The following is a 19,792-nucleotide window of genomic DNA, read 5'->3' as shown; positions in this document are numbered from 1 at the left end:
ATTGACAAAACCAGAAATGGAAGGGGGGTTGGCAGTTCCTGACTTTCCCTCATACTACCATGCAACCCATCTGCAGAGAGTGATGGAATGGAACAAGGATGGGGTGGTTAAGCTATGGAACGATATTATGCAATCCCATAAGTCACTGCACCATGTATTGCCACATGTAATATGTACGGCTATGTGTTGCCACCCTAGATGATTGAATACTATATAAACACATATGGTGGGATTGCCCTAACATTAGGCCCTACTGTTAGGCGGGCGATTAGCACCATCCTACAGAAATTTTCAGACAACCCTCCACCCTTCAGACTGGCCCCTTTTCTCCTACACCACACCACCACCTTGACAGCTAGATACCAGAAATTCATGTCAATTCGAATTTTAAACACAGCTGAACAGTACTCCCCCTCTACTGGAATAAGGAGACACCCCTCCCCCCCACTGGCAATGTGGTTTGAAATAAATGGAAGAACTGATATTCATAGCTTGAGGGCACACCCAATCTGATGTAGACATCTGGACTCATTGGCTGACGGTCGCTTAACATGCAGACTTTCAGGCTCTACTGACAAAGGCGAATGACGGCCCAATGGGGTAAGAGGTTTCAGGTTGTGAGTGGCGCGCACTCCCCTGCCGGGAAGGTATAGAGGAGGTCCTTCTTTTCAAATACTTCAATTCTCACCCTGATTGAGAGACAATGGGAGCTATGGGAGCAGCTGAGGACACTCCTATTATGGTTTAGTATACCTTGCTCCACCATTATGGAAAGGGAATACTGAAATGTGGCACCACTTTAGGTTATATCAGAATGCTTAATTTGTACAATTTGTACAATGTAATTGGATTAGAGATAGTGATGTCCCGAACGGTTCACTGGCGAATAGTTCCTGGCGAACATAGCGTGTTCGCATTCTCCACGGACGGCGAACATATGCGATGTTCGGTCCGCCCCCTATTCATTGAGTAAACTTTGACCCTGTACCTCACAGTCAGCAGACACATTCCAGCCAATCAGCAGCAGACCCTCCCTCCCAGACTCTCCCACCTCCTAGACAGCATACAAGTTAGATTAATTCTGAAGCTGCATTCATTTCTTTTTTTTATATATATATTTTTTTTATATTTTTTTTTGTGTTTATTATACATTATCCTCCCATAGCCAGTAACCTGTGTTTATTATACATTATCCCCCATAGCCAGTAACCTGTGTTTATTATACATTACCCCCCATAGCCAGTAACCTGTGTTTCTTATACATTATCCCTCCCATAGCCAGTAACCTGTGTTTATTATACATTATCCTCCCATAGCCAGTAACCTGTGTTTATTATACATTATCCTCCCATAGCCAGTAACCTGTGTTTATTATACATTATTCCCCCCATAGCCAGTAACCTGTGCTTTTTATACATTATCTCCCCCATAGCCAGTAACCTGTGTTTATTATACATTATCCCCCCACAACCAGTAACCTGTGTTTATTATACATTATCCCCCCCACAACCAGTAACCCGGAGCGGCGGTGGGGCCCTAAATAAAAATTGGGGGGAGGGGGGGACACACCTAATGTCCTCCCCCCTGGCCCCCACCCCTGAGCGGTGGGGGGGCCCTTAACAAGAATAAATGGGGGGGGACCTAACGTCCTCCCCCCTGGCCCCCACCCCTGAGCGACGGGTGGTGGCCCTAAATACAAATGGCGGGACCTAATGTCCTCCCCCCTGGCCCCCACCCCTGAGCGGTAGGTGGGGCCATAAACAAGAATAAGGGGGGGACCTAATGACCTCCCCCCTCACCACCACCCCTGAGCGGTGGGTGGGGGCCTAAACAAGAATAAGGGGGGGGACCTATTGTCCTCCCCCCTGGCCCCCACCCCTGCACGGTGGGTGGGGGCGCTAAACAAAAATAAGGGGGGGGGACCTATTGTCCTCCCCCTGGCCCCCACCCATGAGCAGCGGGTGGGGGCCCTAAATACAAATGGGGGGACCTAATGTCCTCCCCCCCTGGCCCACACCCCTGAGCGTCGGGTGGGGGCCCTAAATACAAATGGGGGGACCTATTGTCCTCCCCCTGGCCCCCACCCCTGAGCGGTGGGTGGGTGGCCTAAACAAGAATAGGGGGGGCCTAATGTCTCCCCCCACTGGCCCCCACCCATGAGCGGTGGGTGGGGGCCCTAAATGGGCTTATAAAGCCTTGCCCCGCCCTGCAATTAGGCTCAGAGCACTCTGATTGGTGGCTTTAAGCCATCCAATCAGAATGCTCTGACAGGTAAATGAAGAGACTGACAGGTAAGTGTCTACATTTACCTGTCACAGCACTCTGATTGGTTGGGTTGAAATCCACCAATCAGAGTGCTCTGTGTCATTTTACACAGCATGGGAAAGTTCTTTGGAATTTTCCCACGCTGTGTAATTTGACTCATAACTCTCTGATTGGTTACTTAATCCACCAATCTAGCTGGGGGTAGGTAGGAGTTTATTTTTTGGGGGGAGGGGGTGACTAGGGGTTTGGGGACCTCTAGTCACCTGGGGAGGGGGTTTAAATATGTATTTAGGGCCCCTACCCTGCTGCTCAGGGGTGGGGGCCAGGGGGGTGGACATTAGGTCCCCCCTCCTTATTTTTGTTTAGGGCCCCCACCCACCGCTCAGGGGTGGGGGCCAGGGGGAGGACATTAGGTCCCCCCAATTTGTATTTAGGGCCCCCACCCACCGCTCAGGGGTGGGGGCCAGGGGGGAGGACATTAGGTCCCCCCCCAATTTGTATTTAGGGCCCCCACCCACCGCTCAGGGGTGGGGGCCAGGGGGGAGGACATTAGGTCCTCCCCCCCTTACTTTTGTTTAGGGCCCCCACCCACCGCTCAGGGGTGGGGACCAGGGGGGAGGACATTAGGTCACCCCCCAATTTGTATTTAGGGCCCCCCCACCGCTCAGGGGTGGGGGCCAGGGGGGAGGAATTTAGGGCCCCCACCCACCTCTTAGGGGTGGGGGCCAGGGGGGAGGACATTAGGTCCTCCCCCTTACTTTTGTTTAGGGCCCCCACCCACCGCTCAGGGGTGGGGGCCAGGGGGGAGGACATTAGGTCCCCCCCCAATTTGTATTTAGGGCCCCCACCAACCGCTCAGGGGTGGGGGCCAGAGGGGAGGACATTAGGTCCCCCCCCTTATTCTTGTTTAGGGCCCTCACCCACCGCTCAGGGGTGGGGGCCAGGGGGGAGTAGTTTTAAAGCACGTTATTCCAAACAATTTAGGAATGTTAGATGATTTATGCCCTTTATGGATTAAAACCAGACTCTGCATCAACTACGTAATTTTCCATGGGAGTTTTGCCATGGATCCCCCTCCGGCATGCCACAGTCCAGGTGTTAGTCCCCTTGAAACAACTTTTCCATCACTATTGTAGACAGAAAATTCGCCTGCCTATTGAAGTCTATGGTGCTTCGCCAGGTTCGCCCGTTCGCGAACATTTGCGGAAGTTCGCGTTCGCAGTTCGCGAACGGAAAATGTCATGTTCGCGACATCACTAATTAGAGACCTTGGCATCCTTGTTTACCTTCATGTCGTATGCTTAATCAGCACTGCATTGCTGTCTGACCTCAAATGTAATATATGAAAAATTATTTCACTGTGGATGTTTGTGTATCCCGCAATTGTGTTAGTTTTCTGCACAGCGACCAATACAAATCTTATTAACAAAAAAAAAGAATATTATAGCGTGTTTTGAAACTTGTCTTGAAGTTAAATAGACTTTTTGTTTACAATGTACACCAATATACATATCTTCTTTATATTCTAAGGTAATTTGGACAGGGCCCTCTTCACTTTCAGTATATACATGATAAGTGGCTTATTGGCCATATGCTGCGCCATGTAGTTGCACTTAATATTGCAACCCAATCTGTTACATATTTGGATTTATTGTCAGATTCTGTGCACAACTTTAAAACAGAATGGGCTGTCCTACCCAATATTAGCTAGATGGGCAAATAAGTGACTACTGAATGTATAAGTCTATTTCTGTCAATGTATTATAAAGTTCAAATTAATTGTTCTGATGTTTGGAAAATAAATATGACACAATACATAAATATAAATGTTGTTATTTCCTTTCTGTAAAGATGGGAAGGTTCTTGATGGAGACCGGTGTATTGAAGAATCTGAATGCTCATGCATTTATTCGGGAAAGAGGTACCATGTGGGATCGGTTATCCAACAGGATTGTAATTCTTGGTAAGCATCACTTTTTGATTTCTACATCGTTACGGTTTGGGTGCTAAAATAATGGGTAACTATATTGGGTACATATATATTGGGTACATATATATTTATTAAAACCTGTAAATATATTTATTAAAACATGTCAGTGTTATTTACTACATTGTGAATTATCAGAATTTACTATTTAAGACTATTTAAGAGTGCTCATCTTTTTCATGTGACATGTTGGATGTTTCTATTTATGGCTATAATAAATCATGTCTGACATATTTTTTCCAATATTGTGTACATTTTGCACTTACGCAGAGGAAAAATATACATTGAAATGGTTTATTATGTTCTGAATTCAGCGTCATGAGCTTAGAAAGTTATTTTATTGCACATTTATTTAAAACCCGATCCCTTTGTGTGACCTTAAAATGACTATGAATCACATTTGCTTCATTTCTCAGATGTTGCTTAACACTTCTGACGGAACATATTTATCAAACATATGTTCATTTCCCGAGGCTGCTTTGTATTCCCTGATAATTATAATTATGGGTTTAGATAAGCAAATAAATTTAAGTAACAATTAATAATAATTTTGTTTTCCTGTATAATTTACTAAGAAGTTCTGAACCAACTGAAGCAGATTGACAGACAGTGTAATTCTACAAAGTACAAATTGACAGGTGCTCAATAAAGGTCAAAATAGAAAAATTAAATCTCAGCATGTTTTCAGTGACTATTTTGGAATACATTTTGAGATTAACTTTGAATATCTGATGTTTTAGAGAGTAAACCTGAGAAACTTATCCTGTAATTTGGTTAAAATTAATTATTAGTGTGAGGTGGAAATTTGAGTCTTTCTGTCATTTACATGTAGACACAATGTCCTTATTAAAATAATAATGGTAAATAGGAAAGCTCACAACCAGCCAGTATACATTATAGAAAAAATGAGAACACATCTAGACATTTAACTTGCCCTACACGTCTTGTTTAGAAGTAAATGCTAGTTTATACACTCCTTGAGGTTTTTGAAGAGATACACTTGATTTAAGTAAATTGTAACAGTTCTTCTTTTGACATCTATGGGGAAATTTTCATCCATTTACCTGTCTTCATTATGTAATCTTGCCCTAATTGTTTTTTAGCATTGTGGTCAGGAAGCAAAATTGAAAGGATCACTATAGTGTCAGGAAAACAAACCGGTTTTCCTGACACTATAGTGCCCTGAGGGTGCCCCCACCCTCAGGGTCCCCCTCCCGTGGCGCTGAAGGTGTTAAAACCCCTTCAGCAGCTTACCTTAATCCAGTGCCGGGCTCCCTCGGCGCTTGTTACCTCTCCTCCCTGTCCAACGTCAGCAGAGCCAAATGCGCATGCGCGGCAAGTGCCACGCGCACATTCAAAGTGTCTATAGGAAAGCATTTCTCAATGCTTTCCTATGGATGCTCTGCGCGATGGAGGTGAAATGTGCCTCCAGCGTCGCAGATGCGCCTCCAGTGGCTGTCCGGAAGACAGCCACTAGAGGCTGGATTAACCCCAAATGTAAACATAGCAGTTTCTTTGAAACTGCTATGTTTGCATCTGAAGGGTTAAAACCTGAGGGATCTGGCACCCAGACCACTTCACTGAGCTGAAGTGGTCTGGGTGACTATAGTGTCCCTTTAACTCCATCCAACTTTTGTTTTCTTGACAATGGCCCAGGTTACATTTGCATTGTGCGTAACATTGTAAAAGGAAACTAAGTTTTGTGTAATTGAAAAAAATATATATTGTAAACCACTGCAGAATATGTTGGAACTATTTAAATAAATAATGATATTTGCTATTTGATGTATGTTTTAAGTGTAACAAATAACTTCTCTGAAAACACAATACATGCAGTGATATAAAACAGTTTAGCGACAGAAGATGCAAATCTATTTTTAGTTTAGCAATTCTCAACACTGTAGCTCACATAATGTATAATTCATCGTTCTGCAGCTTTTGGATACATTATGAACACCTCTGCCAATATTATGAAATATTGAATAGTGATGATACCTAAAAAGTTGTGTGAAATCAGGCTAGACCAATAATACCTATATTTTGGGCACATTTACAACAAAGTTCCACTGTTCACGTGTGTATGTTTGTGGCTAATGACACATCCTATAATAGCATTGTGAACAATATATACTTTTGTTATTTAGCACGTGCAATCGTGGACTTTGGGAGTGCAGCAGTGAAGACTGTCCAGGTATGTAATTTATTAGTCTTCCTGTCTGACTATGTCTGTCTGACTGTCAGCTTGTGCATGTATTAGAGGTAACAAGAAATACATGGTTAGCAATAGAAAGTTGGTTTAGGGGTAATCCATTTGGGTGGTGTCACAGTATACCCCAACATGCAAAGTATGAACCAAGAATGAACAACAATAGGGCAATGGCTAACACAGTCAGAATGGGTTCTTATAGGCATTGTGGGATTGACGCACACACTAAGCAAACTTGAGCATCAGAAACATGGTGACGTCACGTAGCTTATATCGACACTGCATCAAAAACTCGCACACAGACACATTGTCCAGCATCAGAAATAGCTCCAGAATGGTGCAAAATCCTGCTTGACAATGCCAGTTGTAGACATAACCTACTCTAATCTCTTTCACACATCAAAACGCCCCTTAAAGAAGCATGCAATATTTAGAGTAAAATCATTTTTCAGATATAGTGCATAGATAATAAAATAAAAGACAATTAAGCAGTAATATTAAAACAGCTGCTGTTGAAAATTGTCTGTTCTCTCTGTAAATGTCTTGCAGAATCCCTGGGAAAAAAAAGTAAATAATGCAATTTTGTGCTAACGAAAAGGTTCCTGTCTTTAAATTTCTAAAACACTTTCATTAAACCTTAAAATTAGAATAATACATAGAATATTAATATGCAAGCAAAAACTTTGAAATATATTTTAAAATGTAATGTTTTAAAAACATAAAGGACATAAGATATTGCTCTCAGTTATTAAAGTATTGCAAATATAATGTTGATTTTATGAAATTTACAAAGAGCTTGCATAATTTTTATTGATACTTATGCAACACATAACCTCTCTCTTTAAATAAGAGACCTATTACCCTTGGACATGTTTTGTTTTTAGCACATTTATGACAGTTTATTAACAGAAATAACTAGAGAAATAACTCCACTTTCCCAACTTAATTAGCAAGTCCATTTTCCACTTCACAATCACCTTCCAGTTCTGCAACTTTCCCACCCTGTCACTATCCCCCACACTGCCCTTCCCATTGTGTTTTTATATCCCACCTCCTCTAGATTGCAAGCTTGCTTGAGTGGGGTCCTCATCACCCTAGCATTTCTGTCAACATTTTTAACAGTTCATCTAATTTGTTGGTAAATACCCCCCTTTATAATATTGTAAAGCACTGCAAAATACACGGACACTATATCAATGATAATAATAATAATAATAATAATAATAATAATAATAAAAATAAAAAACAGGATTATGTTTCCTTAACTGGTGGTGTGTTCAACATGTTATGTGTTCTTTATTTTTGTTTTGTTTTAAGGTTTAATCAAAAGGTTAATCTACCTGTAATTTTATGGCATTGTTTTGCCTGCTAGTGGAGTTTAATCCAGACGCAGAACCTAATAAAGAACCTACAAACCTCCTTTTTGAATCTTGTGATATCAATGACAGTTCTGAGTTTGAGTTTTCTGTAAATAAGCTGAAATGAAGTCAGGCGTGGTTTGCCATAAACTTTTCTACTAATTGTTAAATTCAGTCTTGCAGTGACATGTATTGTTTTGTCTTTGGTCTAGAAGTAGTCATGCTTTTAAACATCAATCTGCCAAGGCTGTAATTTATTCTAAACCGTTAAGCTATACAAAACTAAAAGCTCAGCATATACACCAGTTTACAAATCATGAGTAGCACTTAATAGTGGAATTGAGTGAAATATCATAGAAAGAGATAGACATTGGACTTGATTGTGATGCCTCACGAAACATTCATCTAAAACGTGCCCAGAATTACTTTTTTTTTTCTTAATATTTGGAAAATATCATTTGAGATGGTAGGGGGATGTACTCAAAAGGAGGCTTTCTCAGGCAGGTGCTCAGACACTCCAACTTGACAGAAAGCCCTACCTGTCAACCACCACCATTCATGGTCAGTGCACTGTGTCCTCCTGTATGGCAGAATTCACCTGCACTGGCACCACCCAGCACAAGCTCATTTAGTATGCCTTTTGTGGAATTTTCTCTGGTTCTCCCTGAACCGGGGTATATTCGAAAAATATTATCATTGGCTGAGTGACAACGTTTTTTTAAATTGCTATTTATTTTATTGTTTAAAATCAGACCTTTTCATTAGGAAATTCTTTGAAGCAAGAACAAGCATTCTGAGAAGGCATACATAATTTCCTGAATTAAAATAAAAAGGAATCAAATCCCAGTTCATACTCACTAAAGTTTTACCTGATATTTTTGAAAGCGTATATCTTTTTAACAGGTTATTTGTATTATTATTATGATATTTATATAGCGCCATCCAATTCTGCAGCGCTTTACAATGGGTGGACGAACAGACATGTAGTTGTAACCAGACAAGTTGGACACACAGGAACAGAGGGGTTGAGGGCCCTGCTCAATGAGCTTACATGCTAGAGGGAGTGGGGTAAAGTGACACAAAAGGTAAGGATAGTATTAGACTAGTGACAGTTGCAGAAGAGGAATCAGTTGGGAGCTATTAACAGTTTAATTGATACGCTTTTATGAAGAAGTGGGTTTTTAACGAGGAGGAGTGGAGACTGGGTGAGCATCTAACGGAGGAGGGAAGCGAGTTCCACAGGAACGGTGCAGCCCTCGAGAAATCTTGAAGGCGAGCAGTTGAATAATTAAACAACTATATACTAAATGCAGGCTTTCAAAAAATGTGTAGAGACAAAAAAAATACATACAATGGAATGCATTATAATATTAATGTCAAAAGTATTTAACCAGAAAAGGTAGAATTAGCTTGTCAGTTTGCAAGTCTGTACTGGGGTTCTAGATTTTAATATTACCCAATGTATTGGTACTGATTTTAATGCCCAAGGGGGATAAAAGGCTGAGATGAGCTTGCTGGGAATCTGATCTCTGATTCTGAGATGCATAATATAAATATTGTTAAAGGGTGCCTGTCATGAAACCTACTACTTATGCACTTTTGAAAGAACAAGACAATTCGATCTCTGTACATTGTGTTAGCAGATTTGGTAGCAAGTTTATAGATTGAGAGAAAAGTCTACTTAAAAATAGGTTTTTCCAAAACCTGGCGGTCAATTCTAGTGCATAAACTCCCTTCCTAAGAACTGGCTGACAAAGGAGAATAGAAATACCTCCCTCTGCTGGTCCCAGATATATAGCAAACAGCACACACAGTGCGGTTGCTATGATAGATCCCTATGCATTGCTGCAAGCACTGGCTGAGGAGTATGGGAACGGGGTGACTGACTTTGCTTCGTTCATACGTCGACATGATGACAACAAAGCCAGCGTGTTGGCGTCACAGGTTTTCCCTGCTTGGGAAGGCATCCATTGTGTTTGTGAAGATAAAAGAGGGCAGACTGGAAACATAAATAAAACAGACAATGTTAAAGTCATTTTTAAATCCTCAGATGGGTCTGCAGGAGAGAGAGAACCTACTGGTTACTTGAAAAGCATGCAAATAAATAGACCTCTAATTAGTAGAAGGGGTTGAGCATCACCCTTGATAATTTTAATGTACACACAATGAAGCTATTTCATGTAATAAGACATGGAAACACAGTCATATGAAGCAAAAAAAACAAGAGTAAATAAAGTGCTTAACATCATAAAAAGTGCATTTTTTGATACATATTCCAATTTTGTATAAAATGTACTACATATGTTCATCGTTCAATACACTATTAGCATACTTAACCATAGCTGCTACATATTTTAACCCTTGTTAAGCAAACTGGTATATTGAAATCATACCAATGTACAACATTCAAGCTGCTAAATATTTTGAAACTGATTGAACAAACTTATGCATTAAGACAAAACATCTAATGCCATTTACTGGGTACAACCACATCTGTACTATACAAGGCACTGCAGGCTACTTGTGTACGATATATATTGTGGTATAGTACAGTACAGAGTTGTTTGATATGTGTCTTGAATAACTTGTCACATTCTATGTAATACATTTTAGCTTTTTAATGTGAGGATGGTAATGATTTATTTATATTGTTTTCCTGTGTTCTTTTCTAGGGGAATGCTTCGTAACTGGCCAGTCACATTTCAAAAGTTTTGATAACAAACATTTTACCTTCAGTGGCATCTGCCATTATTTACTTGCCAAGGATACAATGGATAATTCATTTTCTGTTGTTATAGAGACTGTACAGGTAATATATTTTTTGCATTTTTCGCTTCTTTAATTTGATGATCAATGGCTTTTCAGCAGGGCCGGATTTTCCTATAGGCTAACTAGGCTTCAGCCTAGGGCCTCAAGATCAAGAGGGGCCTACATTCAAATTGTTAGCAAAATTAAAATTACACTATTCTAAAAACAGTGAACACTAAAACACTGAACCGAAAATAAGGAGAAATTCTACCTATATGATATGACCAGTGGCGTACTAAGGGGAGGGGTGTGGGGGGGGGGGGGCGGTCCGCTCCGGGTGCCACTTACTAGGGGGGTGCCCGGGGCAGACTGCAATGCCCATCCCTCCTGCCGCGATCGCCGAGACCGGTGGTCTGCAGCTCCACAATGTGCAGAGCTGCAGACCATGGATCTCGCGTGCACTGCCCAATCAGAGCGTTGCCGCGGGTTACCACGGCAATGCTCTGATTGGGTCTCGCGAGATCCATGGTCTGCAGCTCTGCGGAGCTGCAGACCGGAAATGAGGGCCACCGGACCACCAGGGACCCCACCGGATCACCAGGCAGCCCCCACTGGACCACCAGGGATTTAAGGTAATTTTTTTAGTCACCCCCCCTCTCCTCATCACCCCCCTCCTCATCACCCCCCTCCCTCTCACAATCACCCCCCTCTCCTCATCACCCCCTCCCACTCACAATCATCCCCCTCTCACAATCACCCCCTCTCCTCATCATCCCCCTCCCTCTCACAATCACCCCCCTCTCACAATCACCCCCCTCTCCTCATCACCCCCCTCCTCATCACCCCCCCCCCTCTCCTCATCTCGACTTTTTTTTAATTTATTATCCGTGCCACATTTTTTTATAAAGGTTAGTACCAATCACAACATGTTTCATTTAACATATTGATATATATCACAGTAATTATGTATTTTATTGTCTCTCATGTAATTTACAAACTTAAAAAGGGGAGGTGAAAGGGCCTCATAAGTGGAATAGCCTCTTTTCATCTAAATCCGGCCCTGCTTTTCAGTTTACCCTTTCCAATACCATCAGGTCCATAATTTTGTTCATACAATATCAGTCTTCTCTTAGGGTATGCAGGACTGTTTTGAGAACCAATGAAATAAAGCAAAACATAACCCCCCCAAAAAAAATAAAAAATAAAAAATGAATACCTGGGTGTGGGTGTTTTAGACCTGTTTCCACTTTACAGAGATACAGTCATCATTTAAATCCACCTTAATAACCCCTGTAATTAGTGGTTTTACCCTAGGGTTAGAACAACTGCTGGTTCTTTGCTGAATACAGTTGTGTCTACAGGGTACATTTGGGTAGCATTTTGTCATATGGATATGGGGTTAGAGCAGGAGGCTACAAAGAGAGTCAGAGACTACTGGGACTACTACTGGCAGGAACTATGAATATGGAAAAGTGATAATCAAGAACACGTATGAGTCATTGTGACTGCAACTTGGCATCACACAGTGGATAAACCAGTGAAGGCAGAAATTAGTATATGGTAACTGTAAGTCAGGATTAAACAAATGGAAAGTTAGGAAGTATGAATCTTGTCAGTCAGAAGTAAATTTTAAGAAATATATTTTTATGAACAGGTGTAAAGTATGTACATGATTTTAGCTCAATTTAAGGTAAAAAATGTGTCTATAAAAGGAAGAATCGAGTAAAGAGTAACAGGACCAAACAGTATATACAGGCTTAGCATCCAGAGAGACATAGAGCACTTTGAAAGGAAAAGGTTTATAGTGCAATTTCCATGAGGACGTTTTAAGACATCCCAGGTTCCATTTTGCACCAAGGAATATACGAATTTTGTAAAAGGACAGATAAATAGAAGAGAAGAAGAGCAGTCAGTGAGATGTAGATATATGCTGCAAGAGCAGTCACCATTGTCAGAAAATGTCACATTTTGCAGAAGTTGAGCAAGGAGTTGATCTGGAGTATGACATCAACATGTAACGAAGAGCATAGTTAAGCAAAATAGTAATTGTTCCTTTTTTTTTCAAATAGGGAAGATTACATAGTTACTTTTATTATGCTAAATGTAATGTGTTTAATATTTGTTTTTACCATACTTTCCATTTGTATTACTAATTCCGTAATATTTCAAAATCCAATAATTTGTGATATGCTCCTCAGTGTGCTGATGACCAAGATGCTGTATGCATCCGATCTGCCTCTGTGCGTCTTCAGGAGGATATGCAAAATATAACCATAAAACTTAAACATGGAGGTATGGTCGCTCTAGATGGACAAGACATTCTCCTGCCTCTACTGCAAGGTAACAGCATAATGCATAACTTCCTGGTTTCAAGTACAAACGAAAGGTTATGAAGATTGTACTGGTCAGATTGTTAGTAGTTAGTGACAATCCTGGTATTAAGTTTTAGAAGTTGAAGTATTTTCTGATGAGTCAGATTGCTATGTTAACTGAAGTTCAATTTACATGAAAGTCTACATTTTAAGAATTAATAAAGTTGCTTCTAGCTCATTTGCGTAAGGATGAGAGACTTGTATGTGAGACGAATGTCTATACTCTTTTATGTACTGTAGTAGAGAAAGTAAAATATTTTACTGTGGTAAATACAATCCAACAACAATAGACAAATGAAATACAAGGGTACACTGATTATAATATTATCATTCCAGATTATTTACAAGCAAATTAAATCTCAAATAAACTAATGATAGTATTGGAACTGCCAAACAACTTTGAACAATGAAGTCATCACTACAGAAATATTCCAGACCTAAACTGCCTCCTCAAACTGAGGAAGGTCCATAGTAGCTAACAAACTTCTCATCCAATCCATTAGAAGTTTTGATTAACTGTAGCAGGGTTTATATTGTGTGCATATTTACAACATGAAAATCATCCCAGTTAAGTCTGCCAACATTACCGTTTTGTTAAAGACTGATATTCTATTGTTTCTAGTCACCAAGATCACCTTAGCTCATTGAACTGGTCTGGGTGCAAACTGCCATCACCCTTAACCCTAGAGTTGTAATTATTGCAATTTATATAAAATGCAATAATTACCTGCTAGGGTTAATTTCTCCACTAGTGTCTGTCTACCAGACAGCCACTAGAAGGACTTCCAGGCTTTAAGGCGACTTTTGGTCACCCAAACAACGCTGGAAGTCCTCACTCTGCTACAATGTAAAGTACGTGTACAGCCTGTATAACAGTGTAAATTTGCTGTCCCCTTAAAATAACTCACCACACAGCCATTAATGTCTAAACCGTTGGCAACAAAAGTGAGTATACCCCTAAGTGGAAATGTCCAAATTGGGCCCAAAGTGTCAATATTTTGTGTGGCCACAATTATTTTCCAGCACTCCATGGGCATGGAGTTCACCAGAGCTTCACAGGTTGCCACTGGGTCCTCTTCTACTCCTCCATGACAATATAACAGAGCTGGTGGATGTTAGAGACCTTGCGCACTTCCACCTTCCGGATGCCCCACAGATGCTCAATAGGGTTTAGGTCTGGAGACATGCGTGGCCAGTCCATCACCTTTGCTTTCAGCTTGACACCATCTGATCCAAATAGGTTTATCTTGGTTTCATCGGACAACAGGACACAGTCCCAGTATTCAGTAATCTTCGTCTGCTTGTCTAGAGCAAACTGTTTGCAGGTTTTCTTGTGCATTATCTTTAGCAGAGGCTTCCTTCTGGGACTTCCAATTTGATTCAGTGTGCGGCGTATGTTCTGAGCACTGACAGGCTGATCCCCCACCTCTTCAACCTCTGCAGCAATGCTGGTAGCACTCATATGTCTATTTCCCAAAGACAACCTCTGGATATGACGCTGAGCACGTGCGAAGTTCATGTTGAACTTCCAGTGACCAGTATAAGAGAGTGTGAGAGCGTAACACCAAATTTAACACACTTGCGCCCCATTCACACCTGAGACCTTGTAACACTAACAAGTCACATGACACCAGAGAGGGAAAATGGCTAATTGGGCCCAATTTGGACATTTCCACTTAGGGGTGTACTTGTTGCCAACGGTTTAGACATTAGTGGCTGTGTGTTGAGTTATTTTAAGGGGACAGGACATTTACACAGTTAAACAGGCTGTACACTTACTACTTTACATTGTAGCAGAGTGTCATTTCTTCAGTGTTGTCACATGAAAAGATATAATAAAATATTTACAAAAATGTGAGGGGTGTATTCACTTTTGTGAGCTACTTTATGTGATTCAAGCAATATAAAGGAAAAAAGAAACATAAACAAAATGATGTCTTTAAGTAAAGCACAAATGACACTGAGTAATTTTCCACAGGACCCCTTCGGATCCAAACAACAGTGATGTCATCAGTACGACTTTCATACAAAGATGATCTGCAAATTGATTGGGATGGTCATGGAAAACTCTTGGTTAAGGTGATTGGTTTTGAATTTCATAGTGTTTAATAAATGCCATAAACATATCTATAGATATGTTTTGTGTAGGTTTAGTTAACCTTCTCACATTTAGGGCACACAAACTTACCTTTTATATATTTTTTTTATATTGCATTTTAAATTTCAATATATCATTTATATAATGGCATTGAGTGTTTGATGCTATATATATATATATGCAAAATACTGTAAATGATCTTGTACTAGAAATACTAGTACACAAAACTGTGTATATTGTTTGAGTTCTTTTTAGTAATGTAAATAAAAGTCTCTATGGGTTCATGTATATTGGTCCATCAGGGAGAACAGAGTTGTAAATTCAAGAGATATGTTGTACGAATATGAGAGACAAAAGACACAAGCAAAGGAGATCTGTTGCATTGTGATTACTAAGAAGAACCTAAGCTTTGTGTCTTCCAAAGTCTGACTGAAAAAATATTTGGCCTGGGCATTTTCTAATCAGAGAGGCCCAGTGGTAGGAGGTGTAGCTGGGGGTAGGGGGCATGTTTTGTCATTAACCAAAAACAAGCATGCCTCCCCCCTCCCCCCCATGTGAGTATGTTATTTCAATGCCCTTCCAGAGCAGCCCATGTATAGAACCTTGCTAATGTGCTCTTGCCTGGGGAGAAGGCCCTATGTAATGCACAGCACTGCATTTGCTTGTGACTTGTCTCTGGTGTCTCCATAAGTTAGTTATGATGTTAAAAATGTGTTTTATTACCCCCCCTCCATTCATCTTACTATAGGCGAGATAGGGTGAGACATTGAAAGCTCTGGTTATCCAGTGGTATTTAGTGACTCTAGACCTGTACCTCCACCGGTAGGCCAAGATCATTCTTCATGCAAGCTCCAGCACTGTTGTGCCTCAGAGAGTTGTCGTGGAAACCACAGTAGGACTCAGAATCACTGAGTTTGCAGAGGGAATATTTTTTACCAGCTGATCCTTTGATCTCTCCTGTTGGTCATGGTCAATATCCATCGCAGCCCATCAGGAATTTGTCCAGTTTGCCTGATGGCCAGTCAGGCTCTGGTGCTTTCAGTTGCACTACTCTCCTAATACTTTAACTTTTTAAAATTCTGACAGTAGAATGTTTTCATATAATTTTTTGGAAGCTGAAAATCGGTAACAAGGAAAAAAAACGCCTTGTGCCTCTGTGGACACAAATCTCTTGCTCCCTCCACTAGATACCCAAACATTGTATCCCTTAAAAATAAATCATGAAGTTGGTCAAACTGACCAATGTGCATGTGTGTTAGATTTCCAAATCACTGCATATTAAGCCAGTAGCACATATCACCTATAGGTGAAAAATCGGTATTCATCAATTGGTGTGTGTGCCAAGCGAATATTTACAGAGTAAAGAGCAAATTTTATTATTTATTATTTAATATTTTGTAATATTTATTTCTTTCAGCCACTATTGTCAGTTTTCCAAGTGATATATTTAATCTTAATTGTGATGCCTTTTTTATATTTCAACAGGTGTCATCAATATACTCAGATTACACAAGTGGACTTTGTGGAAACTACAATGGCAATCAGGGTGATGACTTTCTCTCACCCTCGGGGCTTGTAGAACCAAGTGTGGAGGATTTTGGAAATTCCTGGAAACTTAGTGGAGATTGTGAAGATGTAATAAAACAAGACACAGACCCATGCAGCCTGAACCCAAAACGAGGTAATTACGACATAAACAAAAATGGAACAAAAACCACATACAGCAGACATAATTGATACACATTGTTGCATAGTAAGTGTGGCAAGTTGTTTCGCTAGACACAAAGATGGCTAGACAGCCTTAGTGACAGCGCATTCTAGAAGGATTTTGTACCTGGTTTCATCTGTCATAAGATTTGTGGAATTTCTGCAAGAATATGATCTATTAGGTAGCCCTACTGGTTGTGTAGAGTTAAATCTGTACTGATGTACAGTAAGCAAATACATTTACAAATGTATGCATATTATTAATACAAATCAATACAGCATACTATAGATATCTATACTGGGTATTTTACATTCTATATTACTGCAATTACTTAAAAAATGTGAAAAACACAGATAAACCTGTTTTCTTGATGACGTCACTAGTTTTGAGATACTAATAATCTGATATATTTATTGCTATTGGGGTATAATGTTATAAATAAGCATTTCTGCTTTCTCATTTCATGAAATAACTTGTTAACTTTGTGTCCCTTTTATTTTTTTAATATTATTAGCAAGATATTCTGATGAAGTATGCCTTATGATCATGACATCTACGTTCGAGCCATGCCACGATAAAGTGAACCCTGAGCCATATCTGAAAAATTGTCGTTATGATGTTTGTTCATGCTCTGATGGAAAGGAATGTATGTGTTCTGCATTTTCCATGTATGCAGTAGCATGCTCAAGAAAAGGTGTCATCATAGATTGGAGAACACCAGAATTTTGCCGTAAGTTACCTTTGAAATTTGACACAATATTTTTGCGAATTAACATTGAAAAAAACAAAACAGTATTAAATGTAAAGCCATATTGACCATGAAAACCGGTATATAAAAGTGGGTTTTAGGGGATTAATTAAAATCACTCATAAGGTATTTTTTTATATTATGCTTCATAAGAGATATTATTAGATATTGAGATATGGTTATAATGCAAAAAATAAAATGTTCAACTCAATATACTGAATGTAGAAAAAAATAAAAATATGGGAAAATAAAAAAAGTACTACATTGTACAATTGGGTACAATTATGTAATCATAGTTAGCCATAAAGGATAGTTTCCAACAATATTGTAAAGAAATCTCAGTTTTATAAATATAAATGCAGAAGCAGTAGCAATATCAATATAAAAATATATCCATTAAGCAGTTTTTTCAGGATAATTTGAAATTTTATATTCTGTGATTGATATTGATTTAATTACTTTTTACTTGTTTGTACAAATGCATTTTGTTGATTTATAGATCATGCCTCTGCAGTCTCACTGCTAATTTCTCTGCCATTTACGAGTTAAATCACTTGTTTATACAGCCCTAGTCACTTATTCTACTTATTCTAGCTTCCTTTATTGCACAGTCTGTTTAATCTAAAATTTCTCTCATCTCCTGCTCTGCTAATAGACTTCTGGAGCCTACATGAGACTGTTGCTTGTGTTCAATTTACAGAGCAGGATATCAAAACTTCTAAAGCAAGTTAACATCTCATTGAAAATATAACTTTTTTTTCATGCCGGCTATGTGAGTCACAGCCAGGAGAGGTGTGGTTAGGGCTGCATGTACAGAAACAAATGTGCAGCGACGTGATCTATAGACCAAAACCGCTTCATTAAGCTAATGTTGTTTTGATGCCTATACTATCCCTTTAATGTAACATTCACAGGATTGTTGGTTTCTATTTCTCATTTACAAAGTGAGCACATTTAGGGCATATGTGCTAGGGAATCAATCTAGCTAAATGTAATTTCCCAACTCATAGATCAATACGCAGCCTGGAGGTCTGGTAATGAGCTGTCAAGACCAAAGTGTCAGGTGCATATTCAGTAAATTCTCAGGCATGTCTCTAAGCAAGATCCAACTTTTTGGTAAATGCTGAAATAATGAATATCAGAAATTTTAAGCATTTCTGTCCTTTTATTTCTAAATGGTTATTTATTAAAGAGTCTGAGCATTCGAGCTAATCAGACAAAATTGTAAGCAGTCCTTATTATCTCCTAGATTGTAATCTCACGTCCTCACTTTTGTATGCTCACAATAATTTTTTTGCACTTACTTGCTGTTTTGTATACCCTTTGAAAAACCATCAAATTCTTTGAAATATATTGAAGGTATATAAATGGAAAATATACTACTACTACTAATTATATAATATATGGGCACACAAGCTTTGTCGAGAGATTTTAAAGTTTTGCCCTAAAAAATAGACACAGGAAATGGAAGTACAAACATTTCTACACATTTTACAAATCAAAAATAAGTCAAATTAAACACTATTTTTTTAGAAAACTAATTAGAATAAATGTTAAAAACAAAATACAGTAGAAGTAATAATATTATTGTATTTTAAAACATCATGTAGGGTGAGATTACGTTGCTATCTGGGAATTTATCATTTTTATTTTTTTGATTTATTGACTCCTAACTTTGAAAAGTAAATTAACATAATTATAGTAATAAAATATAACTTTTGTTTTATTTGTATTGAGAGCCTGATGTTGTAAAAAGAGCATTAGCACCCTCTAGTGTCATATTGATAGAGTTCTTAAAGATATAATATTTACAATGTTATTAAGGTGAACTAATTAATGTGCCATGTAGAAAAAACATATTAAATTAACTTTCTCAATCAATGTATATGCACTTAAAATAAATATTTGCTATTTTAACAATATTTTTTATTTGTTTTGCAGCTCTAAAATGTTCAGAAGGAAAAATTTACCAACAATGTAGAAGCCCTTGCAATCAAACTTGCAGATCATTGTCTCTTCCGGACTCTAATTGTAAAGAATATTGCATGGAGGGCTGCTACTGCCCAGCTGGCCTGTTTGTTAATGAACTTGGGGAATGTGTATCCAAGGCACAATGTTCCTGTTACTATGATGGAGAACTCTTTCAACCTGATGATATATTTTCAGATCATCACTCCATGTGGTATGATATCTTCATACATTATGAATATGTTCTACAGCACTTTTTCCCCTTCATTTAGATGAAAAGCGAGACATCCTAGCACTTTTTTGATACTTTTATACATCTATTGTGAATTTTTTT

The 19,792-nt window shown here is 39.3% G+C and overlaps 1 protein-coding gene across 1 annotated transcript in view; it reads left to right on the top strand.

Moving 5' to 3' along the window:
* VWF (von Willebrand factor) overlaps nt 1-19,792 on the top strand; it is a 180,074-nt gene that overhangs the window by 45,189 nt on the left and 115,093 nt on the right. Inside the window, exons 9-16 of the mRNA XM_063447819.1 lie at nt 4,117-4,228; nt 6,397-6,443; nt 10,489-10,625; nt 12,763-12,904; nt 14,915-15,015; nt 16,520-16,715; nt 17,257-17,472; nt 19,432-19,672. Of these exons, the coding sequence (XP_063303889.1) occupies nt 4,117-4,228; nt 6,397-6,443; nt 10,489-10,625; nt 12,763-12,904; nt 14,915-15,015; nt 16,520-16,715; nt 17,257-17,472; nt 19,432-19,672 (1,192 nt within the window). The remainder of the gene's footprint in view (nt 1-4,116; nt 4,229-6,396; nt 6,444-10,488; nt 10,626-12,762; nt 12,905-14,914; nt 15,016-16,519; nt 16,716-17,256; nt 17,473-19,431; nt 19,673-19,792) is intronic.

The sequence above is a fragment of the Pelobates fuscus genome, chromosome 3 (assembly GCF_036172605.1).
Source record: "Pelobates fuscus isolate aPelFus1 chromosome 3, aPelFus1.pri, whole genome shotgun sequence".
Taxonomy (NCBI): Eukaryota; Metazoa; Chordata; class Amphibia; order Anura; family Pelobatidae; genus Pelobates; species Pelobates fuscus.
Note: the sequence above shows the minus strand (reverse complement) of the source record. Positions and strands in the feature narration are given on the sequence as shown.